At 38.4% G+C, this 15,516-nt stretch overlaps 2 protein-coding genes across 5 annotated transcripts in view; one reads left to right on the forward strand and one right to left on the reverse strand.

Moving 5' to 3' along the window:
• The first annotated feature begins 274 nt into the window (after window positions 1–274).
• On the forward strand, window positions 275–1,582 carry LOC101892213 (negative elongation factor E). Its single transcript, XM_005179228.4, has 4 exons — window positions 275–518; window positions 586–1,100; window positions 1,159–1,325; window positions 1,392–1,582. Exons 1-4 carry the CDS (start codon window positions 438–440, stop codon window positions 1,466–1,468), a joined length of 840 nt encoding a protein of 279 aa, XP_005179285.1. The 5' UTR covers window positions 275–437; the 3' UTR covers window positions 1,469–1,582.
• A 3,256-nt stretch (window positions 1,583–4,838) lies between these two features.
• LOC101889345 (titin) overlaps window positions 4,839–15,516 on the reverse strand; it is a 77,453-nt gene continuing 66,775 nt past the window's right edge. For all 4 annotated transcript variants that reach the window (XM_005179210.4, XM_020035295.2, XM_020035296.2 and 1 more), the window contains 3 exons: window positions 12,782–12,987; window positions 12,469–12,699; window positions 4,839–7,492 (listed from right to left, as the gene is read on the reverse strand). In XM_005179210.4, coding sequence (XP_005179267.1) covers window positions 5,029–7,492; window positions 12,469–12,699; window positions 12,782–12,987 — 2,901 coding nt within the window. In that variant the 3' untranslated portion in view covers window positions 4,839–5,028. The remainder of the gene's footprint in view (window positions 7,493–12,468; window positions 12,700–12,781; window positions 12,988–15,516) is intronic.

Here is a 15,516-nt window from a genome sequence, read left to right on the forward strand (position 1 = left end):
GACTTAAAATATAGCCATAGACTTTTTTTTTGATTTTTGTACTATTTCTGAGTATCATTTTCCGTTAAAAGTTGTAGTTGGTAACACTATTTTGCCTTGCGTTCTTTAGATGAAATGGCCGACCTATATACCTCTTATTGTGACTGAGAAAAGTATTATATTCCTTTTTATTTTAAATTATATTAGTAAAAAAGGTAAATTAAACTTTAATTACTCTACTAAAAACTCGATGTCAATCACAGATCCTAAAGAAATAAAGCTAGATAAAATAAAGCACTGAGGGAACTAAATAGCTAAGTGCTGGGCAAAGTTCCAATAGTTCGATTCAGGGAATAGTCACTTTTGAACGAGTAACAAAACAGAACAGGCTTTCAAGACGCCGACATATTCAAGCATAAAACAAATTAAATTAATATTTAATTAAATAAATAACAAAAATGGTTTACATCCATTTCCCCTCGAATTTAACCGAAGAGGAGCACATGCTCCAAGCTAAATATCAAAAACTAAAGAAGAAGGTATGTTTTCTAACCCAACCCAAGTGAATACCATTCGCATCTCAGACTGTCTATGTTTGTTTTTCAGAAAAAAGCCCTGCAGCAAATGAAAGCACCCAAACAGGAGCCGGAGAAACCAACCCTAAAACGTCCCACAGACGCTCGTGATGCCCGTGAAGTTGCCCGCAAGCTTATCAAGAGCGGTGCTATCCCAGCTATACAAAAACAACAAACCAAACAAGATCAGACATCATTTAAACGTCCCAAGGGGCAGGAACGTAAACGTCCCGTACCCGAGTCATCGGTGGCCGCCTATCAACCGTTTTCTTCGACACAAAACGATGTGGCCCAGGAGACAATTATCAGTGAAATTATCAAAGAAGAGCCGCGTATGCAAAATCTCTATCAACATTTTGCCTCTGAACGTGATCGCGAGGAACGTGGACTGGGTGATAAAAATAACCCATTGGATTCACAGGGCGATAAACCGCGGGCCGGCAATACAATTTTTGTTTCCGGCAATAAGGTGACGGAGGAGTTCCTGAAGAAAACATTCAATGATTATGGTACCATTGTCAATGTGTCCATGGAAATTGAAAAGAGGTAGGAAGACACCAAAATCATGTAATACAAAAATATGTAACCTAATATTTCATTACAGTCGCGGTTTTGTCACCTTTGCCAAACCGGAGTCCGCAGACCGTGCCATAGCCGAAATGCATGGCAAAAATGTCAATGGCATCAATCTGCAGGTGCAACTGGCTAGACGTCAGCCACAAATTGAGCCCATAAATGATGCTTCTTCATCGGCCGTTTGGTCATCAATTGGTAAGTGTAGATATCCCTAGGTGATCATATTTGACAATTTTTTAAATATTTCTTTGTTTCTTTTAGCTGCCAGTAAATCACAAAAAGGTAGCCACAAAGATCGCCGTGAAATGGTCCAGTATGATGTAGATTTTTTAAGTTAAGCAAGTACACAACAGAATATCTTCGAAATAAGTCTAGTTATATAATTAGATGTAAGTACATTTTGCTTTATTATTTTCTTCTTAAAATTATAACCTGCTAAGTCTTCAAATGAATTTTTGACTCCGGAATTTAAATTATATATTTTGGCATACTTGCATTTAAAGTTACCATACAAGTTAAAGTTAAGAAGAAACTGCACAGTTTTGAACAATAAATTGCAAACAAAAACCACAAGAACAACAATAACACATTTATCAACCATGTCCGATACCTGCTTGGTAAAGAAATGCATCATCAGCTCGTTCTGTAACAATAGTACGGCCATTACAACCAAAACAGCAAATGAGAATACAACATTTACAACAAATGAAAATAGGTCATTAACAACAACAATACATAATTCATTCCGAACAACTAATTTGAATAAAATGGAATGGTATTCACTACTAAATTGGAGATTTAAGGTGTATAACTGTTGGTTAACAGCTCAGAACAATGGAATGGAATACTAAATTGGAAATACTAAATTGGAGACTAAATGTGTATATCTTTGAATAGCGTTATTATTACGTCTGGAAAAAGCCTGAATTCGGAAGGCAAAATTTGTCAGGTGATAGGATATTTTAATGCCCAATGGGGATCAAGACCTCGGGAAATACACCAATTGTGAACATTTGTTTTATCCTCGACTCAAACGGTCTCAATATCATCGTATCCGTAAACGAAACAGTCGACTTGGTAATCTCTGAACGTTGCACTGTTTTTCAACCATAGGAAAGCTGATTAGCAAGAATTCAAAAAATTCATCTAGTAAGCATTGCAAAAAGCTGTCCGACTTTCCGGGACATTGCTCTATCGATTCCTAACAAACCCTTGGTCGAAAATCTGAAGTACCAACGAGTTAAGACTACAATTCACGAGAAAGACGAGGGAAGAAGAATGAAGATCGTGCTTTATATAATTCACTCTTAAAGTTAAAAGCTTTGTAGCTGCAAAAATGGGCATTGGCTACAAAAAGCTTTGTAAAATTGGTGGAAGAAAATTGTGGGCTACCTTAAATTTCATCTTGAATCCTGGAAAATAGGACAGAATGGCTGTCACATCAAATGTTGCATAATTGGAACCAATAGGAGTAAAGTCTTGATAATGCAAGATTCCCATACACAGGATGAGATAAAAAAAACTGCAACAAAGTCAAACGCCATAATTTTTACATTTTTTTTAAATTTAATTAAATGAAGCAAAATATGTAGGAAATAGCATCAAATTTTAGAATAAGTTTAGATTTGTTCGAACTGTTCACCTTTGGCACGAATTATGGCCTTTAAACGGCCAATGAAAACGTCACACCCTGTCCAATTATCGGCGAAGCGCTTGCTTGAGGTGATCGACACTTTCTTATTTTTTTAGTGCCAACCTTGCTTTCCAAAATACTCCAGACACAATAGTCCAACCGGAGACTTTTGTGGCCATTGTGAGCTGGAAATGAAGCGAGGAACCTCATTTTGTAACAATTCTTGATTGGCGCGTGCTGAGTGCGATGGTGCTTAGTCCTGGTGGAATGTCCAAGGTCTGCATCCAAAATGTTTGCGTGTCCAAGGCTTTAATTTACCCTCCAGAATATTTTTCGCGATAATATTCGGCATTTATTCTGATGCCACGGTCGATTAATACGAGCGGGGAGCGACCATCGGTTGTTATGGCGGCCCGCACCATCACCGTGGCCGGCGCTTGAGTTCTGGTGGCCAACCGAAGGTGCACATTTTCAGCTGACCTCTTTGGCAAGTAAACACGATCATTTTGTTTGTTTACAAACTGCTGGACAACGAAAGTTTTCTCATCGGAGACGGAGAAAACTAAATTCGGCTCTTCACCTACTTCGGCCAAGCGAAGCTACTCTTTAGCTTTTTTGAGTCTATTTTCTTTCTGATGCGGTGTAAGTTCTTGCATTTTTTTGGAATTTCAATGTTTTTTGCCCGAGCTCATTTTTCAATATTTGCCAAATGGAATATTGCGATATGTTCAGTTCAAGGGTCATTTTTTGGCCACTGCGACGCGGGTTTCGATCAAGTCGCTTCTTTATTTTTCGAACCATTTCTGCTGATGTTGCTGTTTTTTTCCTCCACTTCCTTGTCATATGTCGGGTTACGCTACCAGTAACAGTATCACGGTAACGAGCGATGGTACGAGACACAAAAGATTTATTGAGATTTAAATGCTGGAGTGCTCTAACGATAGCCACTTGTGAGTTTCCAGCCAAATATAAAGAATTCACACTATCACGCTTGAATTCCATCACGAATAACTTTTTTTCTGGAAAATTCTCAACAAAATGGTTTTGTACGCTTGTTAACAATATAATGAGTTGTTACTGGAATAATTTTAACAGCTGTTGGACGAGTGGCTTAGAAATGACAACAATCTGAAGTTGGTTGCAGTTTTTTCATCTCACCCTGTAATGTTTCCTTTACTCTAAGGTCGTACTAAAAGTTCGGCCCGGTCGAACTTAATGTTTTTTACTTGTTTTACCATTGCTTATTCCCCCCTCCCCTTTTCCACATCAAAACAAGTTTTCCAATTTTATTTCGGATAATATTGACTTTGGTCTCACTTTATTATTAAATAAATTTTCGAATTGTTTTTTTTTTTAATGCTAACATTTGAAATAACTAAATGTTAAATATGTGTTTTTCATTATATTTCCAAAAAAAAACTTTAACAAATAACAATAATCATAATAATAGTAGTAGTGATAATAATAATCATAATAAATAAATAGTTGGAGGGGCTAGGTGGTCAATTAAGTAGTCAACAAAAATTATAAAAAAAAAATAAATTATTCAAAACTAAAAAAAATTAACAACAAAACATTGTCATTGTTCTTAAGTACTGGGGGTATTTTTCCAAATGAAAACATTTTTTTAACAATTAATAGATAAATATTTGATTATGTTAAGTTGCGGTTTCATAAAAAAGGATCAAAACAAAAATTAAAAACAAACTTCGTTTTACAAATTCTATTCTAGTAAAAAGTTTTTATTTTTTTGTTATTGTTATATTTAGTAGTTCTCTGCAAAGAACACACAAAACAATTCCAGGGATTTTTTCTCTCCATGGAGTTATAGGTCTGGGTTTGGTTGGCTGGATCGTTTGATAATAATTTTAGGGTTTTTGTAGAAAAATCTTGTAAAAAATTTGTTGTTATTTCTCTTCCATTGCAAAAATATAATTTTTTTATCCCGTTTTTTGTCGTTATAATAAATATGTATGTATGTTTGTATGTAGTTATGATGATGTGTGTCTGAGTTGTAGTTGATTTCGTTGATAAAATATGTTCCAATTCCTTGTAGTTCCGTATTTTTCCTTTGATTTTGTTTTTTAGTTGAGTTTTGAAGGCCACGTTTGTATTTGTTTTCCCTTTTTCTTTCCGGATAATTGAAACAGTTCCTCGCTTCCTCGCTAATTATTTCCATTACAAAAACAAAATTGCTTGAAATGCTTAGAGAGAGCAAAATAATTAATTTTATGTCCCTTAAGTTTCAGGAGGTTTCGGACACCCCTATGACGGACGTCCCTCATGACCGGGTGGATTGAAGTAATCCCAATGATGAGTGTGGACACTGCGGCCAGTCATCAAGAATATCAGCACACAGAAGGTAATGACAATGAAGAGCACAGCCAAGGCCGGGACTTGGCTATTCCGCACCCCGGTGGCATCTTCCACGCCCTCTTTGGGTTCATTGCCCCGCACATAGTCGGTCAGTTGATTGATGATCTTGGCCAAAGATAGACTACAGGCTGTGATAAATTTACGTCCAGCCTTGGTAACACTTTGTGGATCGTCAGGGGAGGGGGTACGGGTGCTGCGTGTACGTCGGCGTCTGGTTGTTGTCTCATCGGAACTGTCAGCCGATTTGTGAGCTTCTTCTCCACCACCATGGGCGGGTGAAACGGAACGCCTATGCCTGGTCCTTTCAGTCTGTTCGGCCATATCAGCCTGGGCCCTGTGTAAATTGTAAAAGGCCAAGGGGGCCAGTTGTTGTAAATATTCAGCCGTGGGGAAAACATTTATCGGCGGAACGGGTGCCACACTGGGTGGTGCTGTCTCCCCCTCTGTTTGGGTCTGTTCATCGGTATTTTGAACCGCAACAGCAGCAGCTGCCACAATGGGAGCCTCACTTTGCTTGGCCTTGGCCTCCAAATCCCTTAGTCTTGGAGGCTTGGGTGGTGGTACCACCTCCCTCTGGGGGCTGGGTTCATTATCGCTATTCTGTTGACTAGTCTGTGTCTCCACAGTCAAATGCTGGGAACGTTCGGTTTGCCTAACCCTTTCCACAATATCCTCAATGAGCCCGGGAGGCAATTCGATGTTCTTGACCACAATATTGCCAGATTTACATTCCACTTCCTCGGAAGAAATTTGTTGGCCATGCAATTGGGAGACCATTATTTGTCCGGCCTGTAAGGCGTGCACTCTCAAACGTTCCACCTCCAATTCACTTATGTGGGCAGGGAGACCACTAGCCGTGGCAGAGGCAACAGGTTCTTCGGTTTTGGCCACGGTTTGCATAATGGCCACTTCTTTGGTTTCCTCTAGGGGCTCATCCTCTTCGGCCTCATAGCGGCTATCAATGGCAGTGGTGGATTTTCTTCTTGGTGGCGGCATGGGTGCAGGTGAGGTGGGTGTTTCCACACGATAGCTGGGGGTGGCCAGGGGAGTAAACTCCTTTTCAAAGGGAATTTCTTCCTCCTCTTCTTCTTCTGCAGCTTCTGGTGCCAATTCCTCGGCGGGTAACTTTTCCGATTTTTCCACCTCATATTTTTCTGATTTCAATTCTTCTTCTTGTTCCCTTTCAGACAAGGCCTCCACATCGGATTTGAGTTCCTCCTCCCTTTCTGAGGTGATCTCCTCCATATCTGATTTCAGCTCCTCCCGTTCTGAGGTAATCTCTTCCAAGTCGGATCTCATTTCCTCAATATCACTTAATTGCCATGGCTCCTTGAGCATTTCCTCACGATCACTGTGTTCCCATTTCTCGGATGGTTCCTCACGATCACTGTGTTCCCATTTTTCGGATCTCTCCTCCCTATCACTTTCTCTTATGTCCTCTTGCGATGTGGTTTGGGTTTCCATTAGCTGACGGCCAATTTCATCCAATTCATCGCGATATCGTTGTAGGGTACGTTCCACCTCTTCATCGGTTTGTTGAGTTTCCTGATCGGATGGCAAATGACCCAAGGCCTCATCAATGTCTGTGGAACTGGGGGCATAGCTGGCCTCACTGACGGGCACCCGCAAATCATCTTTGTGCTCTTCCAGACCACTGTGTTGAGATTCATCGGTAAGCAGGCCTTCACGTCTCAGTTCCTCCTCCTCCAATTCCAAATCATCAATGGGTCGCACAATCAATGATGCCTCAAGCATGGGCTCGCTATTATCCTTCATAACAGGGGTTGAGGACTGACTTTGCACCAATATGGCCGATGGTGTCTGAGGCCTACTCTGTGACTTGGAACGATCGGCCTGCGAAGAGGCTCTTGACCTCTCCGACAAACTTCTTTGATTCGATTCCCTAAAACGTTGCAATCCCCTGGCCAACTGTTCACTGTCAATCACCTGATGATTGACATTTTCCAACTCCTTTTCCAGTTCCTCCTGCAACATTTCCTCTATGGTTTTCGGAATTATTCGTGGTTCAATTATCTTCATATCATCGGTTATTTCAAATTCTTCGCAAACGAAATCATCGGGCAGGGGATCGGTTTGTGTCGATGCCTCGACCTCTTCGAAATGGCGTTCCTCTGATTCCTCTATGCCATCGACAATGTCTACTTCATCAGCGTCCAAGGGGGATTTGGTGGTGGCTTCGGAACCTTTGCTTGTCGAACGATTGCGTTTCTCTCGCGGTGGCCTTGGTGGTGGCGGTAACGGGCGATATTTCATTTTATTAATAATGTCGCCAGATTGTAGATTGCGTGGCGATTCAGGTCTTCCAGGCTCCTCATAATCATCTTCACGGTAGCTGAGGTTGTTAAGTTTGGTTTTTTGTTGGGAGGGAAAGAGAAGGGTAATAGAGAACATTAGTAGTATCATAGATTCTATTATTTAAAGAGGGATTTTGAAATGCACCAAACGAATAATACCAACTCATGCCAACAATAAAAGATTAGGAAATAAGGAAATATAAAGAGGCAAGCTTTTAAATTGGTTATCTAAATTGAAAGTACGTATAGATATTGTGGCGAAATTCTCGGTCCAAGATTTGGACATCAGATGTTATTTGCTGAGGTAATTGGGGTATGGATTTTTGAGTTGCGTTTTTCTCCTCTCTCATTTTCTCCCAAAACTCAGTTTACACCATAAAGATATAGACATAGAAAACCTCTTTTTTTGTTGTACCAAAATTATACCAAAACCAAAATTTTTTCGAACAAATTAATCTTTTTTTTAATGCCTCCTTTTGGGCATAATATAAGGTACCAAGAATCCCGAATATAGTACTTCTTTGTAATAATTTGAAAATGAGAAACATTCGATAATATTGACAAATTAACTGTTACAATATATTCGACTGAGACCACAATATTCCATGTAGAGCTCTGAAATTTTGCTTTATTATTGGTTTTAAGCCTAGAATTGTTGGTATTGAAAATGATCTGTCCACATCTGGGCATGAACTCCATATGAGTATCCTGATTTTAGAAATTTTGAAGTTTTCAGCCAAAGTTCCTTCTAAATCAGCTGTAAATTTCGAGTTCTTTTTGGGTAATTTTACTCCTCATCAAAAATATTTCAACGTAGGTCTAACTAAGATTTTCAAAGTTTTATTTTAATTTTCGACCAAATTAGGTTAGTTTGTTATTTTTGGGTTTTAAATTGGTAAATTGACCCCTCTCAAAATATTCAGTTTAGATGTGATGTAACGGGTCCTGAAAATTTTAGACCTTTTGTGGATAGCCATGTGGTTTTGGCCATGGGACACGACTTTTCACGGTAAGACGGAAAATAATCTTGTCTACTTTCATACTTTTTCGGAGCTAACTTCAATTCAATTGTTTTCCTTGTACGACTTTTCAGATTTGGTACGTTTTTTAGGACACTTTGGAAAATGGTACTAATTTTTGTTTGGTATTAACCTTTAGTTTCCAAATTGGGTACGATTTTTTTGGTACAGCCTTTTTAAAAAAGGTACTAGTTTCCTGATTTGGTACGTTTTTGGTAAACTTTTGAGTATTCTAATAACCGCATGTATTTTTTATACCCTCGGACATATATACCCTCTCTAGAGTATATAAAATTTGATACGGTCAAAATGTGCCTAGTCAAAATAACGGTTTTAGATCCTTGGTCTCTTTGGACCAAATCCGTTTCAGGACATTTGGAGTCGATCTAGCGATGTTCGTCCGTCCGTCTGTCTGGCCGGCGCACGATAACTGTCGAAGGGAGTATCCAATTTGGTCCAAACTTGGTACATCGTAATATTTTTGTCAAACTTAGATCGAGTTTGGAGATGGGCTATATCGGTCCACTCCTTCTGGTACCTCCCCCACAAAAGGTTGACATTTTCAAAAAAATGTTTTACTACACAAAAAGAGAAAGGATAATCCGATTTTGATCCAACTTTACAAATCCTAACATTTGCATCAGTGCTAGGTCAGGTGCGAAAATGGACAATATCAGTTCACTTTATGAAGTACCTCCCCCACAAATGTTCAAAATTTTGAATAATTACAACTCTTATAAAATGTGATGTAAGAGTCCGATTGTCCTCAAATTACACGCATCACAATCTTTTTATTAGCCCAAGGTCTAGTTATTAGACGGAATATATTGGTCCATTCCTTCTGGTACCTCCCCCACAAATGGTCGAAATTTTCAAAAAAAAAAAAAAATTTTCTGCACAGAAAGTGAAGCAGTAATTCTGCTCCCACTTTACAAATCCTAATATTTACATCAGTGCTAGTTTAGGTGCGAAAATGGACAAAATCGGACGATTTCATCTGGTACCTCCCCCACAAAGGGTCAGTGTTTTGAATAATTTCCACTCTAATAAAATGTGATTTAAGAGTCCGATTGTCTTCAAATTATACACATCACAATATTTTTATTAATCCAAGGTCTGGTGTTAAGATGAAATATATCGGTCCACTCCTTCTGGTACCTCCCCCACAAAGAGTCAAAATTTTGAATATCCATTAAGCTCATAAAACGCGAAATTAACATCCAATTCCATGCAGACTTGGCACATCTCAATATTTCTATCAACACAAGATCTTATATGAAGATGGTAGAGATCAGACCATTCCTTCTGGTACCTCCCCCACAAAGGGTCAAAATTTTGAATAACCAAAACTATTATAAAATCCGAAATAAGCGTTCGGTTCCCTTCATATTTCACACACCCCATTATTTCAATTAACACAATATCTGTTGTGAAGATGGGATGTATCGGTCCACTCCTTCTGGTACCTACCCCACAAAGGGTCAAAATTTTAATATCCATAAAGTTCATGGATAGTGAAATTATCGTCCGATTCCAATCAGGCTTGGCACATCTCATTGTTTCTATCAACACAAGATCTATTATAAAGATGGTAAAGATCGGACCATTTATTCTGGGTTCATCTGGCCAAATGGAAAAATTCGATTGAATATGAAAACATCTATTCAATTTGGGCTGATATTATTTAATTGTAAAATCGGAGGAAGATGTATATCGAAGCTACATAAAAATCTGAACCGATCTCGATAAAATTTTTCAGAGGTATTTTCGAGCCGTATCTGATGCCCCATATCAAATATCATTGTTGTGGAGTGCATATTACGCATGTGAGGGACATTAACACCAAATCGGATATAACAGATATATGGGTGCTATAGCTATATCTGAACCTATTTCCGCAAAAAATTTGAAGCACTTGCTTCTAGAATGAAATCCGTCAGAATTTCCAATTTGGGTTGATATTTGGCGCACAATAAACATTAAATAGGTTGAATTCCAGTTCCATTAAATCGGCTGAAGATATATATGAGAGCTTTATCCAAATCTGAATCGATTTTGACAAAAATGTGGGCACTAATTTCTGAGCCCTGTATCCGATATCTGGTACCAAAATTTCATTCTTGTGGAGTGCATATTACTTATGCACTATACTATTACTTAAACCCCTAAATGGGATGAAACATATATATGGGAGCTATAGCTATATCTGAATCGATATTCACCAAATTCGATGTACTTGCTTCCAGGCTAAATTCAGTTGGATGTGCCAAAATTCAGGGCTGATATTTGGTGCACAATAAACATTAAATCGGTTGAAGATATATATGAGAGCTTTATCCAAATCTGAATCGATCTGGACAAAAATGTAGGCACTAATTTCTGAGCTACATCTGATATCTGGTACCAAATATTTTTCTTGTGGAGTGCATATTACGCATGTGTTGACTTAAAACCCCAAATCGGATGAAACATATGTATGGGAGCTATAGCTATATTTGAACCGATTATCTCCAAATTTGATGTACTTGCTTATAGACTGATGTGACAACATTTCTGTCAATTTGGCCTGATATTAGCTAATTGGTGTAAAATTAACCCGAAATCGGTTGAAGTTATATATGGGAGGTATATGGAAATATTGTTTGGAATATTTAATAATAATCGGATAATAAATGCGACCTGCATTTTGTTCACAACAATACATGGACAGAAGGACTGACATGTATAAATCGACTCAGAAAGTGATTCTATGAAGATCATCAAAAGTAAATATGGATCTAACACGCTTCCTTCTCGATGTTACAAACAAATGAACATAGACATAGTACCCTTACGACTATGTGGTGTAGGGTATTAAAAGGGTATATTTTTATGTATTTCCAAATAGCTTCCGGGTGATACCATTTGTTTCGTTTTTAGCTAAATGTGTACCATTTCGGTATCAAAAACTTCCATATTTTTTAAAACTAGTATAATAATGTCGTTTTGAAATACTTCGTCCAATTTGTATTCTTTATATCACTTCATAGCCATTTGTCTGTACAGTACTATGTTCTATTTCATCTTTGAAAAACATTAAAACAATTTTATTCAATAACTTCTAAAAAGAATCGTTCCCATTGAAGACCTCTAGAGGTCCATCTATCCATGACAGATTATCCACGATATTCAGTAACTGTCAAGTCGTCGTAGAAGACTTTCTATTTTTAGTAGTTTTCCTAGATATGACTGAAACATCTTCGGTCCCTCGAAAGCCTGCACAAAGGATTTCAATTCATCTTTTCATAGATATTTAAATAAAATATACATAATATTTTAGTTATCCTTTCTATATGAAAGTAAGGTTATCTTCAACAAAAATTGAGGTTATGTCTCTTAAAATACATTTTCGCCACAATAAAAAGCTTGTCAGAATATAACATGCCGCTAGCTACGCCAAAATAAATTAATTTTAAAAAAATGTTATGCCAAACAACAAAAATAAAATCGGGTTTTAAATATGTGTACGTTTTTTTTTTTATTAATGTCTTTTAGTTTAAATAAAAATGGAAGAGAGCGGGATGATTGTAGTGGGTGGATGAATTGTGAGCAGGATTAGTTATATAAATTAAACTTAAAATGAAAATTAAATTAGAATATTTTTTAGGAGATATTTTAGAACTAAAATCAAACCAAAACTAAAGAAGACAACAATAATATGTTCATCACCCATGTGTGTGGTGTGGTGTTGTGGACCTCTGCTCCTGTTGCGGATGATTTTCAATGTTTTTTTTTTTGGTTGATATGTGTAAGGTATGTAAATCTTAGTTGTATGCATTTTAATAAATTAATTTTTAAAATTATGTTTTAGGTTTTTTTTTAGAGTTAAAACAATTAAATAACAAAACAAATAGCTTGCCAAGAAACAGAAGAAAAAGAAGAAACCAAAAAATAAACAACAAAAATAAGACAACAGCAAAAACAATTTAGCTTAGCCTTAGCTCCTGCTATCTTACTTGGGACGAGCATCTAAACTAAGGGCCGACTTGCGTATCGTTGGCATAACCACATCAGAGACGGGTGTATAACCCCTGGGTGGTGGTGGTCTATCGGGTGGCGGTGGCGTACTTCGTTTAGTTCTCATATTGGGCATGGTGGCATAACGATCCCCCGGCAAATGGGCATAACGTTTACGTCTGGCCGGTGGTGTGGGCTTGGGTATTTGTTCCTTGCGTACTACGGCATAGCTAAAGTGGGAAGTAAGGAAGAGGAGGCGGATCATATATTTTATACTGGATCAAAGGTAAAATAATTGTGGTTGCAACTTACCCATCATTTTCCAACATCTCAATAACATATTTATCTGTCACATCAATAGCCTCATCATCTTGGCCCATGGACATGGCACCTCTAGAACCTTGCTCATCTAAATCGTAATGAGATGTTGATTTATTGGCTGACAGCGAGTCCGAGTACTTGTCGGGAGTGGCAATGGGTACATGATGATATTCATGTTCAGTGCGATAAACGATTACCTGGGAAGAAATGGTGGGATTAGAAAAGGGGATATTGAAAAGGATTTATGGGCGTCCTTTGGAGATGGAAACACTCGAGAAGGCCTTCTATGTTTTGAACATCACAAAGAACTTTAGGAGGCTTTAGACGTCGAGGATATCTACCTTGTGAAGGCCTTATATATTTAGAAGACTACAAGAAGACCTTCAAAGGCTTCTGGACAAAGAAGATCACCTTGAGGTATTCTAAACCTATAGGGTCTCCTCGACATAGAATACCTCAACGAAGACCACAACCACGGTATCCTCGAGGACTTTTCAACATAGAATACCTATTTAAGATCTTCTAAACTAAGCAGGTCTAGTCAAGGTCTTCCAGTCATATATCTTCTAAACATTAGCTTAGAAGACATCCAGGAGGCCTTCTATCCTACTTTCTATCCACAAAAGAGCTCGAAAATGTCTCCGAAGTTTAGAAAACCACGAAGACACCTCCTACATTTAAAAGACGTCGAGCATACCTCCTATATTTAGAAGACCTTGTGAAGACCTTATATATTTAGAAGACTACGAAAAGACCTTATAAGACTTCTGGATAAAGAAGACCACCTTGAGGTCTTGTAAATCTATTTTGGGTCTCCTCGACGTAGAGTGCCTCAATGAAGACCACACGGAATTCTTGAGGACTTTTCAACTTATAAGGCCTATTTAAGATGTTCTAAACTTAGCAGGCCTAGTCGAGGTCTTCCAGTCCTAGATTTTCTACACATAAGTTTAGAAGCCATCCAGGAGGTCTTCTATCCTACATTCTATCCATGGAAAACCTCGAAATCTGTCCGAAGTTTAGAAAACCACGAAGACACCTCTAATATTTAAAAGATGTCGAGGATATCTCTTATGTTTCTTATGCCCTTATATATTTAGAAGACTACGAGAAGACCTTCTCAGGCTTCTAGATAATGAAGACCACCTTGGCATCCTCGAGGGCTTTTAAACATAGAAGGCCCACTTGAGATCTTCCAAATCTAGCAGGTCTAGTTGAGGTCTTCCAGGCTTAGATGACATCCAGGAAGCCTTCTATCCTACTTTCTATCCACAGAAGACACCTCCTATATTTAAAAGATGTCGAATCTTCTGGATAAAGAAGTCCACCTTGAGGTCTTCAAAACCTATCGGGTCTCCTCGACATAGAATGCCTTTACAAAAACCACACGGCATCCACGAGGACTTTTAGAAGACCCATTTAAAATGTTCTAACATAAAGCAGGCTTAGGCGAGGTCTTCCATGTTTAAGAAGTTTAGAAGACATCCAGGAGGCCTTCTATCCTTCTTTCCTTCCTTCTATCCAAAGGAGACATCTATTAGGGCTTCAATATACAAAAGGACTTCTTGGAGATCTTCTGTGATTGGCAGACCTCAAGGTGTCCATCAATGTTTAGAGGACTTCGAGCGGAACTACTTAGACCGAAATGTCCTTGATGACTTCTCGAGGTCATCAAAACATGGAATGACTCTAAAGTGGGAATCCTCATCGAGCCCTCTAAACATAGAAACCCTCCTCATGGTCTTCTAAACAAAGGAGGTCTCCTCGAAGTCCTCCAAAGATAAAAGTCGTACTTGAGATTTTTAAACATGGAATGTAGAAGGCTTTCAAGAGGTCTTCTATGGATAGAATGTCTCTTTTAAAGACTTCAGATCGCAGGAGGTCTCCTCGAGGTCTTATAAACATTGAAAGCATCTACGGGACCTTAAAACAAAGTAGGCCTCTGAGAGTTTTTTTTTTGGATAGAAGATCGTCTAGGGGTATTCTATGAATAAAATGACTTTAACAGGTATTCAGTGAATAGGAGGTCCTCCGGAAGCCTGCTTTCTATAGAAGGTCTTCTAGGGGTCTTCTATGGATAGGAGTGCTCCTAAAGATTTTCTATCCATAGTAGGTCTGCTTGAGATTTTCTGTGGAAGGAAGGCAACCTAGGGTCGCTCTATGGTTGAAGGATTCCTACAGTCCTTTTTGGGGTATTTTATGGTTAGAAAGCTTTGTGTGGTTAGAAGTATCCAGGAGGTCTCCTGGAAGACTTCTATAATAGAAAGCCTCCTAGGGATCTTGTATGGATAGAAGTCTCCCAGAGGCCTTCTATGGATAGAAGACACTCTAAAGGTCTTTTATGGGTAAAAGTCCTCCTGGAAGCCTTCTATAGATAGAAAGCCTCTTAGGGACCTTATATGGATAGAAGTCTCCTAGAGGTCTTTTATGTATAGAAGACACTCTAAAGGTCTTTTATCGGTAGAAGACCTCCTGGAAGCATTCTATGGATTGAAGGCTTCATAGAGGTCATTTAGTAGCTCTTTATGAATAGAAGACCCACTAGACATCCCAGAGGCCTTTAAGAGTTTTTCTTTGGATAAAAGGCCATCAGGAAGTATCCAAAGGATAGAAGGCTTCCTAGGAGTCTTCTATTAGTAGAGGCCTCCAAAAAGTTTTTATGGACCGAAAGTCTCCTAGAAGCATTTAAGAAGAAGTAGTGAATTTCTATGGTTTGAAGAGCTACT

Source organism: Musca domestica, unplaced genomic scaffold (genome assembly GCF_030504385.1).
Source record: "Musca domestica strain aabys unplaced genomic scaffold, Musca_domestica.polishedcontigs.V.1.1 15, whole genome shotgun sequence".
Taxonomy (NCBI): Eukaryota; Metazoa; Arthropoda; class Insecta; order Diptera; family Muscidae; genus Musca; species Musca domestica.

Excerpts from the sequence above, each read along its gene's own strand:
- LOC101892213 (XM_005179228.4), top strand. The coding sequence starts at position 438 with ATGGTTTACATCCATTTCCCCTCGAATTTAACCGAAGAGGAGCACATG. Across the intron at positions 1,101-1,158 it reads TCCATGGAAATTGAAAAGAG|TCGCGGTTTTGTCACCTTTG; the intron begins GTAGGAAGACAC and ends ATTTCATTACAG. Across the intron at positions 1,326-1,391 it reads GGCCGTTTGGTCATCAATTG|CTGCCAGTAAATCACAAAAA; the intron begins GTAAGTGTAGAT and ends TGTTTCTTTTAG.